Source organism: Oryza sativa, chromosome 12 (genome assembly GCF_034140825.1).
Source record: "Oryza sativa Japonica Group chromosome 12, ASM3414082v1".
Taxonomy (NCBI): Eukaryota; Viridiplantae; Streptophyta; class Magnoliopsida; order Poales; family Poaceae; genus Oryza; species Oryza sativa.
The window spans coordinates 24,589,756-24,609,101 of NC_089046.1; the positions used below are offsets into that span (position 1 = coordinate 24,589,756).

Consider the following 19,346-nt stretch of genomic DNA (forward strand, 5'->3'; position numbering starts at 1 on the left):
GCTAATTCACGAGACAAATTTTTTAAGCCTAATTAATCTATAATTAGAGAATGTTTACTGTAGCATCACATAGGCTAATCATGGATTAATTAGGCTCATTAGATTCGTCTCGCAAATTAGTCCAAGATTATGGATGGGTTTTATTAATAGTCTACGTTTAATATTTATAATTAATTTTCAAACATCCGATGTGATAGGGACTTAAAATTTTTAGTCCCATCTAAACAGGGCCTCAGATACTAGTACCATCAACAGTCCAAAATCCGTACAAATTTGAATCCGAAGTCGCTTTCAAAAAGCCAGAGAGAGAGAGAGAGAAAGATAGATAGAGAGAGAGAAGGGAAAGGGAAGAGAGAGAGAGAAGCAGATCAGCAGAGCTCCCCCATCTCTCGCTGTCTCCCCTCCTCCACGTGTAGACGTCGACGACGAGTTATATACGTTCGCACGCGCGCACGCTCGCTCGCTCGCTGCCACCGCCTCCTTCGCTGCCACCATCTCCTTCGCCGCCGGGCACCATCGCCGGCGGTGGCCGGGTTCATGTAATGCTATTGTTGCTCTTCTTCTTCTTCTTCTTCAGCTTCTTGTTTTGTACAGTAGTAAGAAGGGAGGAAGAAAGTGGTTGTTTTCCTTTCTTTTTTGTTCGTTTGTTTGGATGTTAACGAGTGGCGAGAAGTTGGAGTCGTCTTGTGTGCGAGAAAAAGCCTCGATTTCTCCGGGTGTTTTTGGATCTCTGAATCTCTGACGCTGATGCGTTTCTTGATGTGTCAGACTAAGACAGAGAGGCTTTGCTTGTTCTTCTGGCGCGTGTGCTTGGCTCAGCTCAAGCTGGGGATCTTCCTGTGGTGATTCTTTTTTCGTTTTTTTTCTTTTTTTTTGTGTTTTTGGGGAGGTGAGGTCGGCAGGTTCGGTTTTCTTGTGGTGAGGAGTATCTGTCAAAAGGCTGGATTTTTATATATTGCCAAAAAAAAATGTGTTCTTCAATTTTATTTGTGGCTGTCTTGCCAAATGATACTAGCTGGCTGTTTGGCTGAATAAAGTGAGAATTTGATGCAAATCCTTTGTTAGATTGTGTGTGCATTTGTGCTTCTGATTTCTGAGGCGGCTTCTTTGATGGAGTTAGTTGCAGGAAAATTGCCCCTGCTTTTGATTAGTTTGTTTTGGTTTACCTATTTGATGATCCAATTAGGATATTTTTTAAATATTTTTGGTGTTCTTCGTGTTTCATTTGAAAAGTTCTTGGCTAGGAGAATTGGAGCAAAGACTAAAGATCCAGGCCTTATGTTAGTAATTTCACTCCGACTATTTTAATCTCTGGTTCTTTGTTTTTCAATGTGGGTTTCTGTGTTCTTTGCCTCTGAGAAGCTTAAACTAGTTTTTGTTGTAGTGGCCATCAAGTCAACTTGGATGAGCCGAGTAGTTCAAGGAGCAATTAAACTTTTGCAGAATCTTCAGAATTATTTATTGGTTTATCTGGAGTGCTTGTTTTTTTGACCAAGTCCAAAGTACCTGTAATTCATTAGCTGCATTTATTTGTTTTCTTACAACTGTATTATGTGCAGACAACTGTTGGTTTGCTATTATGAGCTTTAATGGATGATGATTCTTGATGGTCAAAAAAATCGATTTGTGTGCAGGCTGTCCTGAAGGAGTGGAATGCTCGTCGGTGATTAGTAGGTCACCAGAATATCTTCTCTCCTAGCCTCCTGGGCTTGTTTACCCAATTTATCATCAGGTATTTCTAGCTCCATGTAATCAGCCAAAAACAAGTTGTTCTTCATTTGGTGGTCCCTTCCCTATGTTGGCATTGGTGCAGTAAGGAGATCTATGCTTTTGTTGCATCTTGTAAGCATTTTCCTCCAAGGTTATGCTTATTTTCGGTTGATAATCCAGTTTCTTTTTTTTACCATAAGTTCATCCTGGTTTCATATGCATGGATGCTTTTTTTTTCTCCTGCTATTTTTTTCGTAAAAAAAGAATGCATCTTTTTCCTGTTTCACTGGTTAAAAGTTCCATTCAAGTTCTGAGCATAATACACTGAAGATCTTCAGAAGGGAGAAAAATAAATTAGTTCTTCAGAAATAGATAGCCAGATTGTTATTATAACGCAAGAAGCATCACATGGATGTGCAACCAACATCTATCTAAAGACTGCAATCTAGGATACAGAATGAATTTATCTTCATATTCCGGAAAGCAGGTTTGTTAATTAATCTCTTTGGAATTTCTGTGGCTTGTAGCTTCCTGAAATCTGAAGAAAATAAATTCGGTTTTACTACCACCATGGGTGCCTGCGTGTCTTCAAGCAAAAAACGGAGATCACAGAAATTGTGCTGTATATACCGGCGTTACCGCGGAAAAGTTTTGAGCAATGCACCTATAGTACGCGCCAGTGATGCAGGGAGCCGTGCTGCTCCTGGAGAAGTTGTTCATGTGGAGGCTAAATCTGATGGCTCGAATGTAACATTTCATCTCACACAGTTGCAGTGGCATCATAGTGAGCTAGACTCAGAAAATGGAAATGGTAATTGGAATTTTTCTTGTTACTTGCATTTTTTTTTTGTCTCGGTTATCTGAGTTAAATCCTGAATTTTTGCCCTACTGGTCTAGTTGTGTGTCAAGAAGAAGCATGGTTCGACTCTCTCAGTATTTTAGGATCTGATTCTGATGAAGATTTCAGCAGTGTTAATGGAGGTTTGTATTACCTTTCAACCAATGTGATCTGCACTGTACATGTGAATTGATGCAGTATATTCAGGCTTGGTCTTTTCTTGCAGACCTCCCTGCAATGTCAAATTCAGCGGGTACACAATTAATGCACTGTGAAGATGCTTCAAGCATTGCTGATGCAATCCAGAAGTTTGAGAGGATTTTTGATGGTTCATGTGTTGCTCAAGCCATTGGACAATACCTGAAAAGAGACGCGAACAAAATGGATAGACCAAACCAAGCAGATATTCAAGAATCGGAGAAGCCTAAAATTCCAAGCCCAGAATCATGTGATGTATCTGATGTGAAGGTTGATGAAACAAAGACTAGAAATGAGGGTATAAAAATTCTGACAAAACTCAGAAGAGGCGAGGATGCATGTAATACGTTGAAATCTTCGAAAGAAGGAGACAAGGCTCATGAAAGTATCTTCAAAAGTTTGACACCAGTGTGCACGCCTCGCCATGCTAATAAGGTTCAGCCTTTGGCCGTAGCAAGTCCTCGGGGCCAAAAGAAGAAATCAGGAGTTGTCAGGCTCTCTTTCAAGAGGAAATCTTTTGATGGAGAACAAACTACTGAAATATGTGAGTTTTGTGCTCATATGTGTTCCACAGTTTCACCATTTATTTTTGCGTTCTACTGAGTTAAGTAAGATTAAAAAACATGGTTGTTGATGTTGAATGTTCTATATACATAGGCTCTTCTAGGAGGTACTTGATTCATCCAAGAGCTGGATTGTTGGTTCCTCAAGGCAGTGAGAAAATATCAGAAAGTTGTTGGTCCGTTCTTGAGCCATCGACCTTCAAACTACGTGGAGAAACCTTTTTTAAGTAAGGGTTGCTAAATGCATGCTCATTATGTTGTGTAATTAAGGGACTTAGTTTTTATTTATAGTTTGGAGTTACTTGCAGAGACAAAAAGAAGTTGCCTGCCCCAGGAAGTTCACCGTATACTCCGATTGGTGTGGACATGTTCATGTCCCCAAGGAAAATTCATCACATTGCGCAGCATATTGAGCTTCCATCTGCTGGGCCAAGCGAGAAAATTCCTTCCTTACTTATCGTTAATATTCAGGTATGATCACTAAGTCTTGCTATCTTCAGTTTTCAGCTATGCTAATTGCTCCAATGTACCAATGATTTTTGGGTTTCCTGCAGATGCCTACATATCCTACTGCTATGTTCCTTGGTGATAGTGATGGGGAAGGCATTAGTCTAGTGTTGTATTTCAAACTGAATGAGAACTATGAGAAGGAAATTTCTCCTCTGTTTCTTGATAGTATAAAGGTAAACTTCTCTTTGTTCACAGATAACCTTTGCCTACTAATTCTAAATTGAGCCCTCCTTAACCGTTGTCTTCTTGTTTATTTTCAGAGACTTGTAAATGATGAGATAGAAAAGGTTAAGGGGTTCCCATTAGATTCAACGGTTCCGTACCGAGAAAGATTGAAAATATTGGCAGGGTTAGTAAACCCTGATGATATGAATCTGAGTTCTGCAGAGAGGAAGCTTGTGCAGGCTTATAATGAAAAGCCAGTCCTTTCGCGACCTCAACACAATTTTTATGTGGTAAGTTACCTTCATGTGATAGAACTTTTTGTTGGTTTCTTTTTTTGTATCTTGACTTTTACATGACATGTGTTGGTGATGCAGGGACCAAATTACTTTGAGATAGACCTTGACGTGCACCGGTTTAGCTTCATCTCAAGGAAAGGGCTTGAAGCGTTTCGAGAAAGGTTGAAACATGGTGTCATTGATCTAGGTTTAACCATACAGGTAGAAATATGATCTTTTCTGATTTTTTTTATAGTTACGCCCTCTTGATATTTATCAATTCAGCATCCATTTCAGATATTACTGAAAGCAACTATAAGTCTGACAACAAAACTAATCTAGATTCAAGAGGCTACAACTGTTCATCATACAGCATTATCATATAAACACCTACTGCTAATGTTCCTGAATTTGAGAGAAAAAAATGTTATCTTTTCCTTAATAAATCATTCTAAAAGCTGTGGTAACAAATCCCCAATTTTCATTGGGTGTAACAGCAAGCTTATCTTAATAAATCATTCTAAACTGTGGTAACAAATCCCCAATTTTCATTGGGTATAAGAGCAAGCTTACGGTTTGCCGTGATGGCTGAAGAAACAAGGCTGTCTAATTTCATCAAGATTTGGAGAGAGTTACGATAAGTTACAATTTACATCGACAGTAGGCCAAGCTAAGGTTGACTTCTCCTTAACAGATTGTCTTGAAATATGATCACTGATGACAGCCTGTAAAACATAACTTGTCTAGACATGCTTATCTAAGCATAGCAAACAATGAAATGACTATGTTAAAGAAGTTTTGAATGACACGAGAATCTTTTCGACGCAAGATTATGTATTTAGTGACATTAGTTTCATCATGAACTGAAATTTTTGTTAATTTCATGCAGGCACAGAAGCAGGAAGAACTCCCTGAGAATGTCCTATGCTGTGTAAGGCTGAACAGAGTCGATTTCGTCGATCATGGGCAGATACCGACGCTCTTGCCTTGCGACGACGACTGACATTTTAACCGGCATGCTAATTTAACTGGATCTGATGCTTCAGTCAAGAGCAGTAGGCCAGTAGCAGGCGACCACAAGTTCTGTCCTGTGAAACTTGATGAACTCACCTTGGTTTTGGGAGGGTGAACATGGCATGGTTGCTTCTTCGCTCTGGTCCATGAGATCAACGGCTCTACTTCAGAGTTCTGTAAAAACCAGCGTACATAGTCATGCATGTTGTTTGGAAATCTGGTTTGTGGATGAATTCTATGGGAAATTTGTTCTGCAAATCAGGAATTGGCTGGTACCAATCAATCTATTCATTCAATTCATCTGTTCTCATTCCATATGTGATCATTTACATTCATGTTTCGATTTTGTGTATTGTGGAAGTTTAATCCTGTCACCAACATTACTTTGTTTGGATGACAAAAAAAAAACAGCAATTTTTTAAACTTACAATTTTCAACATCTGATAAAATCTAGTGGGGTTAACAAAACCAGGAAACCATTAAAAACAAAAAGCAGCAGTTTTCTGATGATCATAAACTATTGTTGCAGTTTTCTAAAATGTCTAATTGAGTTTGTAGTTATTATTAGTTTTGACAGAATAGTTGCAGTTTTCTGAAGTTCAAAATCTAGTGAGGGTGTTTTCAACAAAACTAGAAAGCCTTTGTCACAAAAGAAAAGTCAAAAGGTCCAATAAAACAGACAAAACCAGGAGCCTAAACCAGATTATCTCCCATATCAACAACAACAGCAACAGCAACAGTATAATCAGAAACAGGTGCCAGAGCAGAAAATGCAGCAATTGCTGTTTCCAGCCCATAACTAATGATGGAAGAAGCTAAGGCAGTGTTGCAGGTAAACTGACAGACAGCAGCATTATGAGTTTGCAAACTCTATACAATCTTTTGCTATACAGAAGTGCTTTGGACAGCATCATTTTCATCCTGGAGTTGTCCATCCATTAATCTTTTTATCTTGTTGAAGTTTTTTTTAGCACATCAAGTGTTACTCCAGATAATTCAGAAAAAATTCAGAGATGCTGACAGCAACACTGCACCACCAGTTTGTCTCCCCTGATCTGATGGCATCATGCTGCTGCAAGCCATGTCCTAACAAAAGCTTGGCTGCTTGTTCATCTTCTTCCTTGTGATGACAACAAGTACACTTGATGATGCTCCTCTTGTGCTCTTTGTGTTTGTGTGTGGTGTGTGATCATGCCATGTCTGTCTTCCTCATTGCTGCTCCTTCTTGCTGCCTGCCAAGAACAACAATGCATGAGATCCTGCTCCTTTTCGGCTACTTTATAAACACACAGTAATTTTATAGAATTTTCTTAGGAAGTTCCTCTAAAATTCCATTGAAATTTCTCCGTTCCAAATAGGCCCCAAACAAGTATAGTACGATTTTCCCGTGAACTTTTCATCAGCATTTCTTAGAAAATTATTTTATTTGTTTTCGAATTTTAATATTTAATTCATTTGATTGTGTTCTGAACTCGCGAATAATTTTCATAAAATCAGTTCCCTCCATCATATCCATCGGTCATGGCATTTCGGTTTCGGATTTAAAGAGGTCAGCAATGGCATGTGCCATGTTGTGTGGTGTAGAAATAGATCCTCTACAATACTGTTCTTTGACGTTGAGTGACTGACATGTGAACCCTTTACTCAGATGGTCCACATGTCAGGAACTTAAGTCAGAGGGCAGGGCAGTACTGCAGAGGAGACTCATCATCCGTGTGGTGTGTGGATCACCTTTGCGGAACCACGAGTGGCGGCCAGCTCGCCGGATCTGCTGCTCGTGGTTCTGGAGGAGCTCCTCGATGCGCCGCGGCTGCGACAGCAACGGCCCGGAGAATCCCACCCTGTGCAACCTCCCGCCGCCGACCTTGTGCTTCTGCCAATGGCGGGAAAATCGTCAGTGAGATGGCCGGTGAGGAAGGATTACGACAATGGTGGAAGTGATCGGAGGGAGACGAGACCTTGCTGCTCTTGACCTCCTTGGTGGCGGCGGCGGCGCCGGCGCCGGCGGTGGCCGTGGGCTCCTTGAACCGGTTGTTGTAGGATTCCGACGAGGTGAACGCGTCGGCGACCTGCGCCCACTGCTTCATCGCCTCCTGCTTCTCCGCCTCGTAGGCGCCGCCATTGCTGTTGGTTCTTGGCACCTTGGAGGAGCTCCGCTTCGCCGCCGCCGCCGCCGTCGTGGTGGAGTCTGGTCGTGGCATCTTGGCCCAGGCGAAGCCGGTGGAGGCGGTGAGCTGCACCGGCCCGGAGAGCGGGAGGCGGTCGCCGGCGTCGTCCTGGTAGCTCCGGGACATCGGCGGCGGAGGCGGCGGCGGCGTCGGGTCGTCGTGGCGCTTGCTGGCGATCACCGGCACGGGTTGCATGTCGACGAACAGCCTCGCCTCGCCGCCGTTGGCGCGGGGGAGCGACTCCTCGGCGTGGACGTGGCCGTGGCCGTGCCTCTGGCTGGCGACGACGGCGGCCGCGGTGGCGGCGGCGGTGGTGTCCTGCATGCTCTTGTGCCCCCGTGACAGCCGCTTCGTCGCCTCGCCGCCGCCGACGCCGCCGTGGTTCCTGCCGCCGACATTGACCCTCCTTCTAGAATCTTCTCGAAGCTTGGCGTCCATCTCCTTGTTGGGCGCGTACTTGGGCAAGCTCGATGGCTCGCAGGCGTACGGCTCCGTCCTGAAATACTGAGCAAATCGACACGAAAAAGAAAATTCAGCCACGAATGCCCACGGACGAACACCTTGGCGGCATGGTCACCTACCTCGGAGGCGAGGGCTTCGGTGGCGGTGCCACGGGCGGAGGGCTCGACGGAGAGGAGCTTGGAGAGGAGCGCGAACGCGTCGTCGCCCATCATGCCCCCGAACGTCTCCCTGAGCCGGCTCTCGTACGGCTGCTGCGGCCGGAACCCGGCGCCGCCGCCGCCGCCCGCCGCCGCGCGGCGCCAGTACGCGTCCCCCGGCGAGCCGCAGAGCTTGAAGATCCTGTGGATCTGCTCCACCTCCGTCCTCCCCTGCAGGATCGGCCGCCGCGCGTGCATCTCGGCGAACACGCACCCGGCGCTCCACAGGTCGACGCTGGCGTCGTACGCCGTGGCGCCCAGCAGCAGCTCCGGTGGCCGGTACCACAGCGTCACCACCCTGCTCGTCATCGCCGCCGCCGACGACGCGTCGAACACGTTGGCGAGCCCGAAGTCGGCGACCTTGAGCTCGCCGCCGCCGCTCACCAGCAGGTTCGCGCACTTGATGTCGCGGTGCATCACCCCCCTCGCATGGCAGTGCTCGAGCCCCAGCAGCAGCTGCCGCATGTAGCACTTGATCTGCACCGTCCACGTGTCGGTTAGAGCCCACGTGTCGCGATCTCAGCCGTTGAATGTGTTGGGGGGGTCGTCGTCTACCTCGGGAAGGGAGAAGGAGAGGGAGGGGTCGGAGGAGAGGCCGGCGAGGTCGTGGTCGGAGTAGTCGAAGACGAGGTAGAGGTTGGGGGAGGAGCGGGAGGTGATGAGGCCGTCGAGGGAGACGACGTTGGGGTGGCGGTGGAGGCGGCGAAGGATGAGGATCTCGCGCGCCATGAACCGCACGCTCTCCGGCTCGCCGCTGTCGAACCGCACCTTCTTCAGCGCCACCATCCTCCCCGTCTCCACGTTCCGCGCCCTGAACACGCTGCTGTACGTCCCCTGCCCAATCTGGATCATGGACGCGCCGCCATTGCCGCCGCCATTGATTGTTAGCTTAATTGAGAAGGAGAGGTGTTCGACGGTTTGAGTTCTTGCTTGCCTTGTCGAGCTTCTCGTAGTTGGCGGCCTTGAGGGGGACCCAGCCGTGGACGGCCTCGGCGGCAGCGGCGCTGAGCCACGACGGCCACCCGGCGGCGACCTGCTCCGCCTCGACGTACCTGTGGATGTTCCCGAGCCGCACGCCACCGCCGACGACGACGACGGACGAACACTCACCACCCCCACGCGCCGCCGCCTTCTTCTTCCCGTCGCCATCATCCTCGTACGCGTCGAGCCGCACCGGCCGGCTCCAAATCGACGCCACCTCCGCCGCCGCCGCGCCCGTCGACGCGCTCCTCGACACGCTGTACGCCGCCGACGCCGACGACGACGACGTCGTGGTCGCCTCGTACGCCGGCGACGCCACCGCCGCGCCCTTGGACGCCGCGCACCCCATCGCCGCCGCCGGGAACACAGGGGAGGAGCAAGAAACAGGGGATTGCCTCCTCTGTTTCCTCCTCCTCCACCACCACCACCACCTCCTCCTCTTCTTCTTCCAAAGCAATGGAAATGTAAGCTCGAGCTCCTCCTAAAGATAGCTAAGCTTAGCTGCTTCTGCTTCCTTTAATTGGCAGAAAAATATATATGTTTTTTTTTTACTTTTTTTTTGTTGTTGGCAAAATTTGTCCTTCCTTTTGCTTTAATTCTTGTGCTGGTATTGAGCTAGGGATTGGGCTGGATTAGATTAGCCAATAAAAGATTAGGGAGGAGTGTAGTGTAATTATGGGTTATGGCTTAATTGCTCTCCCTAATCACCTTCTAAAGATAGCCAAAAAGGTTGTTGATGTGCTCTGGTTAAGTGCAATGCAACTACCTCTACATAAGCTGAACAGGTGCAACTGATCCAGCAATGATCAGGCTATTTTGACGTGTTAATTTTTGGGGGTTTTTTAGTTGTTGTTTTGATGTAACTTTTTTTAGAAATTTGGGAGAAATTTAAAATATGTTTTGAAAAAGATTTGGATAGGAGAATATACTATTGATGTGTGCATTGGTCAAAGAATATTTGTTTTTGGAGAAAGTACATCAGAGGGAATTGATGTGCATGCAAGTATAGGAACATGGTGTCCGGGTTTTAGGCGGGAAAAATGTTCATGTGATTTTATTATGGCGCTAGAGGAGTACAAGTTTGTACTAGCCGTTCATATTTAAAATCCCTAGCCGCCTTGTGTGTGTGTCTCTCTCTCTCTCATTTATCCGTATATTTGTGCTGCATTTTGAATGCTTTGATTTGTTTATGGATAATGCATGGGTTTAGCAGCACTGTTTGCAATGATGTTGTTGATGCAAAGATGAGCAGATGAACAATGATGGTTTGTTTGGGAGAAACATGGCAACTACTATAAAGTTGCCAGTTAATTAGGAACAAGAAAGTGGTGATTAAGCACTTTAACTGGCCTTGTGTTTTTTTTTCTTCTCTTTTTTACTTTTCTCATGTCTGGAGAAAGGGATATATGCCCACTATGTTGCATGCTACCCCACAAATCAACTGCATGAGAAAGGGAAATGTGTGAGAGAGGGAATGTTTGACTATTGTAATACCTGTGGATATTTGGTGAGGGGATTTAAGATAGGGATTGTTCATTGTTTGTCCAATGCATAGTTAATTTCAGATCCAGTTTTGTTGGTAGAATTTGCTGTTTTAATGACTAGCAAATCTGTACTCCCTTTTATTCTCTTGTTCTGTTTGACTCTCTGTTTTCTACCATACCTCCTATTTATTTTTGTAAGGCCACGGGTTCTTTTAACTCCTATTTACTCATAATTTCTTCGACAACTCTAACATCGCTTCACAAATATTGACTTTAACAAGAGAAATACTATCTTCGTCTCATGAAGACTTTATTTCTAGTTACGAATTTGATAAATATTTGCCTAGATGTAGCTCTTTTTGGGAGGGAGGTAGTAACAATGTGAAAGGTTGTATGATGTTATAGGGCATGTGAAAATTTTTGAAATTTTGAGGAATCAAATGCAGCAAACTCCAATTTGGTGTGATTTATGACCTGCATTGCATGCATTGTGCTTTCATGGTTGGTTGGCTAGCCAATGCAGCAGCATGTTCATTCTTTCTGTAGAAAGGAATTTATGTTGGTGTTGACTATACCAATAACCATGCTGTCCCTATTCTCTGCCTCTTATAAAGACAGTACAATATAAATGGGCCCATTGACATAGAGAGGTGTGCAATGGACCACAGGATGACCCCATGGAAATTCATCACTTTCTTTTTGCATCCAAGGCAAAAAAGAAAAAATATGGCCAGAGAAGAGGAAAGAAAATACTAGCATAACAAAAGTCTACTCATTATATGAAGTGGTTGGCAGTTCTTTTGAGGAGGTAAGCTGTTGTTGCCTCTTTGCTTTTTGTAGTGTATCCTATGGCTGGATTATATTGTGTAAAATCAATCTTTCACTACAATTATATGTTTCCTAAAAAAATTCTTAAAAAGTTTATTACCACTGTAAAGTTTCATGATGGAACTCCATTGCATTTATGAGATTTTTTTTATGTAAAGAAGGACAAATGGTTACTGCAATTGTGTTGGAATAGTGTTTTCACTGTTGCACTAAGCATTTCATATTTGGCTAAAATTTTCTCTTGGTGGGACCTAGTTGCACGACTGTAAAAACAAAAAAGAACTTGCCTAAAGAAAAAACTCACACCAATGGGCACTAGTCTATGTGCATGCAGATCCATGGGCAAATGCAAGGAGATAGATAGGATCATAAGATGATCTTTTCCTGCTTTTTGCCTTGCTTTGGCACTCACATATTCCTTGCTACCTTTGATGGAAGATATGCTTCATCAACCATCATGCTGTTCTGATTTCTCTTGCAGCAAATTGAGCTCCCTATCAATAATTAGCCATTTTAATATCCATTTGCCAGGTTAAAACATTGTACTGTACCAAGAATCGGCTAGAGATCAACAGATATCATGTCATCAGCATGGCTGATCAGAGACCAGGTAGAAGCATCTCAATTGTTTAGACTGTCACTGGTCTCTCTGGAAAGTGTTGGTACTGGCTGTCATAGCACAGGTAAAAATGCTGGTGGTACTATTTGTCATAGCAGACCAGTCATAAGGCTAATGAGATCTAGCAGTAATAAAAATATGTTCTTTATAGGATCAAAAAGATTAACACATGCATTCAGATCCCAGATGCTTTGCTCTTCTCTTTTGCTATGCAAATGCAGTCTTTTTACTGACCAAAAACAAAACAAACATCACATAAGGCTTGATTGGCAAGACAGCAAGTCTTTATGCACGGCCTGGATTGATGTGTTGCATCTCTGTTCTCTTTACCTTTCACTGCTGGGTGGGCCCCCCAAAGTGTACCATCAGCTTAAAAATCTTAGTGAATCCTAAGCCGTGTAATGTTCATGAATGCTGCAGTTAAGACTGTTAGCAGAAGAGTGTGTGTATGTGCTTAGTAATTATTAACAGGGGCAAATGCTCTTCTATTACAACTGCATAATATTTAACAGCAGCATGTGGTTTGTGCACTGTGGCATTTACAGGCTTTATTACCACATGGTCTTTGATTGAGCCCATCCTCTCTCTTTTGACAAATTACATTGGAATGTTCTTTGGCATTGAGTGGCTTTCTTGTGAGGTTAATTTAAGTTAGCTTGATTATGATGTTTTGGGGGATAATTTGGCTAAGCCATATAGCTAATGGCACATGATCATTAGCCAAAAGAAATCATAGCTTCTAACTTTGATTTACTCTAGAATGGGCAATCTTCTCAACTAATCCAAACCAACCAAATGTCTTCTACTATAATTTTTGGGAACTAGTGGCCAGCCGAATGACTGAATGAGACATCATCTTTTAAACTAGAACAACAGTTTCTTGAACCAATCTTGGAAAAAACACAATGTTACCTAACGTGGAGTACAAAAGATTACAAGTTCAGATCTCATTAATTAATTAAACCTTGAGTCCTTGAGAAACCGAGCTTGCACTCTGAGTTTTTTTATTAAAAAAAATTTGAAAGGCTAAAGGCAGGTTACTTTACCCATGAAGCAGAATGGACAGAAAATATAGCGGCCAAAACACTGCAAATTTGACAAAATATGAAGAGCATAAAAATGTCAAGATTTGTTTTTAGGCTTATTCAGTTTGTTTCAAGTTGTTCAACAACTTCATGGGCAAAACATGGTTCCTAACAAGTAACCACAACCATCAAACTTATGAAATGTTTGATTATGAGAATTAAGTACTCAAAAAGTCAAAATGATCACTTGACATCATCAGTGAGCATTAGTAAATCTGCAGGTCACCCAGTTCCAGCAATTGTTTCAGTTATATTCTGAACTCAGAACATGACATCACAGACTGATATTCAAGGAGCTAAATCTAATTACAACTGATATTCCAGGTTTCACAAGGCCTGTTCTTCAGGTGCATTGCTATCTAGAATCAGAGTTTATACCGAAACAAAGAGATGTACACCATGTTTTTTTATCCAATGCAGGTTTCTGGAGCCCCAAATTAGGGGCTGAGCAGCATGTACAATGTTGATTGATTACTGTCAAGCTACCAAGGACACAAATTTCTCTGCAACTCCACCCAAAAATACAGTTTCAAGATCATTTCCCGTCAGCTAAGGCACCTAAAATTCTCTCTCAAGCTAGACGCAATGACGCATTGTTCGCCGGAGGGCATCTCGGTCGACGGCAGCGCCTGGTTGTTCTTCCCCACCCAGTTATGCCGAGAGCATTAGCGTCCAAGTCAGCTGGGGGAGGAGGTGGCGGCGCTGGAGCTGGAGGTGGGCTTACCTCAACTTCCTCAACAGCGATAGCCACGCTTCTTGCTCGGCGCCTCCCCCTGGACTGCGATCCGTTTCGACCTCCCCGCTTCGATGGCGTTGACCTTCCAAGGGTGTGAAGATCCTCTGACACCTCGTGCTTCGACAGCGAAGCGAGGTTTGGTAGAATGTCCTTCTGGAAATCTTTCTTCTGGGGACGCTTTCGTGCTCGGCCTCTTCGAGGTTTTGTCTGAAGCAGTGAGGCTGCAACAGAGCCATGGTCTTCATTGCTCTTATGCTCTACTGGTGTTTTCGGTGTTGAGTAGAGCTCATAGCCTTTGGTTTCTTCTAGCTGCAGTGTCAAAGCTTCAAATTCATCATCGCTGTCACTTTCGCTACTACAGACCACTGCATCCTCCTTCGATGCAATAGCGAGGTCAGCGAACCAATGCAAAATGTCAGCAAGGGGAGACCCTGCTTGAAAGACATCTTTACACAAGGCTACTAGGCTCTCTGCTGCAGTTCTAGCAAGAGAGTCCTCAGAAGGATCATCTGGTTGCTGAGGAACAGTGCCACCTTCTGACTGATGGACATCAATGTCTGGCTCATCCATGGAAGGCGCGGCATTGAGGTCAATGAGATTCCTCGCATTTGCATCATCTTTCTTGTGCATTTCCATGTCAGCTTCGCGCTTGATCAATGGTTCGGTGTTTCTTTCAGCGGCTGCATTGATAGGGAAACCGAGTACTCTTGTGCTACCTTCTGAATAAGCTGTGGAACCTAATGAAATCTGGGATTGGCCATTTGCACAACTTGGTTGCACTTGTGACTTCATCAGATCTACAGGGTCCTTCCTGAGCCAAGATATATCAACCGGTGAATTCTCACTTCCCTGTTCCTGAATAGCAGTGACATCTTGAGGGGTATCATTCAGATTCACACCATGGAGTGGGGAATGCTTTTGATATTGAGGTTCTCCTGGAAACTTTGAAGAACGTTGGTTATGATAATGATTAGTTGCCATTGGAGTATTGATAGAATCCACTGAGAAGCCGTTGAAGAAACCATTCTGAGCAAAGGGCGTGTAAACAGAACCATAGTAACCATTAGCAGTGTAACTTGTGTTGCTGCTTTGCCACGGAGACTTGACTGCAGCGTTGGAGCTGGTCGGTGCGTCGATTAGTTGATTGAAGGGATTACATCTAGGCAGGTAATGCGCAGCAGAGAAATTAATACCATTTGGCTCTTGTTTGAACCATCCCATGCTGACATTTTGATCTGGAAAAGAAGAGTAAAATATGCTCAGTGTGCATTTGATGGCTACATATTGATTCAAGGCATAAAGCTAAAAAAACAAGTTAGGAATCTTACAATCTGTTTTATTGTTGAATGAACTGTTACGCTTTACTTCCTCATTTGCACCAAAAAAGTTTGAACCAGATGCTTCACCAATACGCTTTTCTTTCATGGTGTCTTCCAAACTTAGGTGGTTCAGGTTCACCCTGCCCGATGAATAACGTTGGCTTTGAGAAGTGGAGGTTCCCACACCAAGGAAGTCTGGCATTTTCATGCTAGAAGACTCTTCCACTGCTTTATTTAAAACGTTTACTGTAGAGACATGTTGAGGATGTAAACCAGCGATCCAGCTCTTCTCCATGTGTGAAGAGCCCTCGCTATTTCCGACGTTGAGCTTAACAATCCCACCAACAACGGAGCCATTTATTCTTGGCAAAATCTTTGCAGGCTTCTCCTCTAGTATTTCCACATCATCATCATCGTCGTCGTCATCATCGGCATACGCATCAGCTGGAAGCTGAAGGTCCAACATTTTCTTTGTGGACCTGCCATTATTATTATTCATCAAAGGAGCTCCATTTCGAGCATACTCCGATCCCTTAGCAAAATTTATAGATGATTGCTTAATATCATTTCCAGATGTAGGAGGCATAACTTGCCAGACTCTTTTTACATCCCGTGATGTTGCCTGTGATGAATAAGACCTTGCTTGTAACATGTCTGCAGATCTAGGATATCCATTGCACTCTTCTCTTTGGAATTGTGCCATTAGGTCCTTCTGAGTTTTATACAATCGATGAAGCTCATATACCTGTACAGATGTTAGATAGTAAAGGAAATAAGAGATAATTTTAACTAGAGTATAGAAACGTAAAAAAAAAAAAAGCAAAATTTATATACTAAATCGATCCTGAAGCTCGTGGTATCATCAAAATTTACCTGTTTCCGGAATGTTGCTTCATGCACCAGCATTGTCCGCTTTAGCATTTCCTTATCATAATCTGGAGATGCATTCGCGGTTGTTATTGTGAAACTGTCACTAACATGCCCGCTGGGTTTGCTCTCCTCATGATACGACAACCAATTGCCGTTGGAATTTACACTAGAATCTGCCATGGTGAAGTATCCTGGAAGATAAGTCTTGCTTTCAACTTTCGTTCCCATCCCTGGCACATATAAACAACATTCTGGGTCACTGAGAGATCATTCACATCTACCACACTTACAAGGACATAAAAAAAATAAAAATCACACAAGCAGGGTTCTACTTGCAGGGTAGCTTGGTATGTATGATTTGATATACATACTGGATCATTACAGTCGATGAAACTAGACATCGCCCAACCAAGTCCCAATCAAACCAAACAGCGTAACCTTTCAACGTGTAGTGCTAAGTAGGCTTGCACCACACAGTAGCGATTTTGTGGAGAGATCATGACCATATTGTACAAAAAGATCAACTTATGCAGTAGTTATGCTTTGGAGCTCAATCTGAAAAAAGCGTCTATATGAACGAAAGCTGAAATGGCCAAACCGAATATTTAACTGAAATTACTACACAAAGCGCCCTAAAGCTATAAACGACATTACTATAATAATGCCGTTTCTGAAGTTTCATTAGCTAGAAGTCATTAAATGATCGTATTTTAACAGTTTTCTACAAAGAGTCAACATAGGAACCGAATAAGTAAAATATCATCATCAATTGGTGCAAGACAATCAATGTGGAACGTAAAAGGTACAATTCACGTTATGTTCTAATCTGAATTTTACTCAGGACCATAATTGTCATGTTCTGCAAACTCGCAAGTCTCAACTAATCCAATATTAATAGCTTCTTATTAAAATGTAGAACAGTAATCTCACAATTCAAATGAAGAACCTCACAGAATCAGTTTTCTCCATCCTATATATATGCAAATATCAGTTATAGTCGCTAGTTCTCTTCCTTATACTAATGAAAGGTGACTCAAATGGCATCTAAGTAAGTTAAGCACTTCAGCCAAATCCTCAGGTTGCACATACAGATAAAACAATTCCATAATTCACATCATCCAAATAAATTCTGAAGCACATGGAACAATCCCTATATTTAGAAGACCAGTACAAAGATTTTATTGTACTTACGAAATGTTCAGATGTAAACCAGTGCAGGAATCAGGATGACAATATCTGCAGACCAAGTCTCCCGTATTGCCAAACTTATCTGTTACGGCCAAGATGCTCCAAAAAAGAGGTCGCCACAACCTGGAAGAGACCTGAAAATTAGCAAATACGGAAATTATTCCCACATGGAAAACAAAAGAGGATTTCTTGGAAATTCTGGAAACCAATGTGGATAACCAGATTCAGAACAGGGAAGAAAAAAGATTGGAAGTTCCGAGGGGTTCGCGGATTTGCTGGGGACTAAAAAAAATCAAAATCTCACCAACCAAATGCATGAAAGAAGATGCAAGAAAACACGGTAGATTGAATCAAAAATCACAGAACAAAACACACATCTCAAGAATGCACATCCCTTTTGCTCCCAGATGCAAGAATTGAAAACATTATCCAGATGAACCCAGAAACAAATTCTGAAAACCAAACAGAGATATCTCCTATTACTACTACTTACGATTGTGAAGCGATGGTGGATGAGGAATTCTTCTTCTTCTTCTGCAGCTGCCAAGAAAATCGAAGTGTGACTGCCAAGCCGATTCAGTTCATCTTTATCTAACGCCAGAGGCAGAGGAGAAAGGCCACACACACACACACAGAGGTTGCGTCACCAACAAGAGACCTGGAAATTTGGCATTTGCTGCGAGTCAGGACACGGAGAAATGAACGAGAATACGAAATAAATGCCAGGGACCATGAACAAAAAAATATATATATACAAAAAAAAAAGCAGAGAGAAGATCAAGAAACCGCAAGAGACCGTGACGCAAACAAGGATCCCAAAGATCAAAATGCCAAAGAAACAAAAAGAAAACCACAGCTTTCCTCAACAATTCATCAAGAACATTCGACCAGGAATCGAAGCGAGAATCAGGAGGCCAGGATCGACAAGAAAGGAACATCTCGACGATCAAAAGCTCCCTCCTTTCCACCAACGGCAAACCAAAAAGAAAAACCATCCAAGAGAAGAAAAGAAAAAAGGAATATATTTATACAAAGAGAAAAGAATTACTAGTTAGTTTCACACAAGCAAAATCCAAGAACTGCAACAGAAGGGAGGGAGGAAACATCCAAGAACAAAGAGAACTCTGTGGACTCAAAGTACTCCTAAACTGAAAGTCTGAAACAAAACAGGAGGCACCACCAACAACAACAGCAGAAGCAGAAGCAGAAGCAGGAACAGCAGCATGAAGAAGCCAAGAACACAACAGGGAGAAGAAGAATTCTCACCTCAACCGTATCACCAGCTGGGCTGGGCTGGGGGGGAGAGAGCCTCCAAAATCCAAGAAAAGATTCCAACCTTTCCCCACTTCCTCAAGCCAGGAGACAAGGCCAACCAAACAGACACCAGCAGGACACATATACAATAATACTATATATATCCATTTTCACATGGACAACAACAACACAAACAATCCTTCCTTGCTTCCTTGTTAGAGCATGCAAGGAAGAAGAGAAGAAGAAGAGAGGTGAGATGAGAGGAGAAAACCCAGATGCAGATCAGAGAGAGACTAGATAAGGGAGAGCAAATCTCCCATCCTTTTCTTTCTCCCTCCTCCCTTGCAATAAACTCCTCCTATTCTCTCTCTCACTTTCTCTCTCTAGCACTAGCTGCAAAGAAGCCGAGGAGGAGAGGAGCAAAAGACCTTCTTAGAAGAGTGACAGGAAAAGTTTGTCAACTTCTGGTCTTTTTATTCTCTGCCTTCCCCCCTCTTCACCCCCCCCCCCCCCTTCTTGTTGTATTCCCTCTCACTCTCTCAAACTCAATACAACTTCTTGGGGTTTTTTTTTCTTCTCAGTTTGGTTTGGTGGTGGATGATAGGGAGGGAGGAAAAAACCATCACTTTGCATTGGATTTTGGGGGAAAAGCCTCAAATTTGGGGTTTCTCTGTACCTTTTTCCAATTCCTCTCTCTCTCTCTGTGAGTTCAGTCTATCGGACAATCAGACCTGGGAGATTCTCCTCTCTCTATATTGGCTTTCTCTCTCATCTCATTGTGCCTCTGGATTGGAGTATAAAGAAAGGAAAGGAAGGAAGAAAAGATCATAAATGTATCAGCCCCTCCTGCTACATGCACACCAAACCGCATCCTTGTCCATC

At 43.5% G+C, this 19,346-nt stretch overlaps 3 protein-coding genes across 6 annotated transcripts; 1 reads left to right on the forward strand and 2 right to left on the reverse strand.

Annotated features, from left to right (window-relative positions):
- The first annotated feature begins 329 nt into the window (after nucleotides 1-329).
- LOC4352619 (uncharacterized) lies at nucleotides 330-5,586 on the forward strand. 3 transcript variants are annotated; one of them, XM_015762956.3, is made up of 11 exons: nucleotides 330-539; nucleotides 1,635-1,732; nucleotides 2,238-2,521; nucleotides 2,608-2,691; nucleotides 2,775-3,290; nucleotides 3,404-3,536; nucleotides 3,618-3,780; nucleotides 3,864-3,992; nucleotides 4,080-4,274; nucleotides 4,359-4,481; nucleotides 5,149-5,586. In XM_015762956.3, the coding sequence occupies exons 3-11, from the start codon at nucleotides 2,281-2,283 to the stop codon at nucleotides 5,260-5,262; spliced, it is 1,698 nt and encodes a 565-aa protein (XP_015618442.1). In that variant the 5' UTR covers nucleotides 330-539; nucleotides 1,635-1,732; nucleotides 2,238-2,280; the 3' UTR covers nucleotides 5,263-5,586. The 3 variants fall into 3 exon arrangements, with proteins under 3 accessions (XP_015618442.1, XP_015618447.1, XP_015618445.1); XM_015762961.3 differs by having other exon boundaries at nucleotides 398-539; nucleotides 1,635-1,842; XM_015762959.3 differs by lacking the exon at nucleotides 330-539 and adding an exon at nucleotides 980-1,036.
- A 375-nt stretch (nucleotides 5,587-5,961) lies between these two features.
- LOC4352620 (probable serine/threonine-protein kinase At1g54610) lies at nucleotides 5,962-9,825 on the reverse strand. Its single transcript, XM_015763295.3, has 6 exons — nucleotides 9,035-9,825; nucleotides 8,656-8,943; nucleotides 8,023-8,577; nucleotides 7,232-7,945; nucleotides 7,005-7,146; nucleotides 5,962-6,505 (listed from the first exon to the last, which is right to left on the reverse strand). The coding sequence occupies exons 1-6, from the start codon at nucleotides 9,428-9,430 to the stop codon at nucleotides 6,483-6,485; spliced, it is 2,118 nt and encodes a 705-aa protein (XP_015618781.1). The 5' UTR covers nucleotides 9,431-9,825; the 3' UTR covers nucleotides 5,962-6,482.
- A 3,452-nt stretch (nucleotides 9,826-13,277) lies between these two features.
- Nucleotides 13,278-18,909, reverse strand: LOC4352621 (uncharacterized). Of its 2 annotated transcripts, none has more exons than XM_015764916.3 (6): nucleotides 18,477-18,909; nucleotides 17,704-17,868; nucleotides 17,214-17,333; nucleotides 16,026-16,252; nucleotides 15,162-15,897; nucleotides 13,278-15,068 (listed from the first exon to the last, which is right to left on the reverse strand). In XM_015764916.3, the coding sequence occupies exons 4-6, from the start codon at nucleotides 16,248-16,250 to the stop codon at nucleotides 13,669-13,671; spliced, it is 2,361 nt and encodes a 786-aa protein (XP_015620402.1). In that variant the 5' UTR covers nucleotides 16,251-16,252; nucleotides 17,214-17,333; nucleotides 17,704-17,868; nucleotides 18,477-18,909; the 3' UTR covers nucleotides 13,278-13,668. The 2 variants fall into 2 exon arrangements, with proteins under 2 accessions (XP_015620402.1, XP_015620401.1); XM_015764915.3 differs by having other exon boundaries at nucleotides 17,214-17,344.
- Nucleotides 18,910-19,346: the final 437 nt, after the last annotated feature.

What these genes read in the sequence shown, in the direction of transcription:
- LOC4352619 (XM_015762956.3), top strand. Translation starts at nt 2,281, where the DNA reads ATGGGTGCCTGCGTGTCTTCAAGCAAAAAACGGAGATCACAGAAATTG. An exon ending in AGACTCAGAAAATGGAAATG is followed by an intron (nt 2,522 to 2,607) that starts GTAATTGGAATT and finishes CTACTGGTCTAG; the next exon opens with TTGTGTGTCAAGAAGAAGCA. An exon ending in AGAACAAACTACTGAAATAT is followed by an intron (nt 3,291 to 3,403) that starts GTGAGTTTTGTG and finishes CTATATACATAG; the next exon opens with GCTCTTCTAGGAGGTACTTG.
- LOC4352620 (XM_015763295.3), bottom strand. Translation starts at nt 9,430, where the DNA reads ATGGGGTGCGCGGCGTCCAAGGGCGCGGCGGTGGCGTCGCCGGCGTAC. An exon ending in TCTCCTTCTCCCTTCCCGAG is followed by an intron (nt 8,578 to 8,655) that starts GTAGACGACGAC and finishes TGGACGGTGCAG; the next exon opens with ATCAAGTGCTACATGCGGCA. An exon ending in CCGAAGCCCTCGCCTCCGAG is followed by an intron (nt 7,946 to 8,022) that starts GTAGGTGACCAT and finishes CGATTTGCTCAG; the next exon opens with TATTTCAGGACGGAGCCGTA.
- LOC4352621 (XM_015764916.3), bottom strand. Translation starts at nt 16,250, where the DNA reads ATGGGAACGAAAGTTGAAAGCAAGACTTATCTTCCAGGATACTTCACC. An exon ending in AAGCAACATTCCGGAAACAG is followed by an intron (nt 15,898 to 16,025) that starts GTAAATTTTGAT and finishes ACATCTGTACAG; the next exon opens with GTATATGAGCTTCATCGATT. An exon ending in ATTCAACAATAAAACAGATT is followed by an intron (nt 15,069 to 15,161) that starts GTAAGATTCCTA and finishes CTTCTTTTCCAG; the next exon opens with ATCAAAATGTCAGCATGGGA.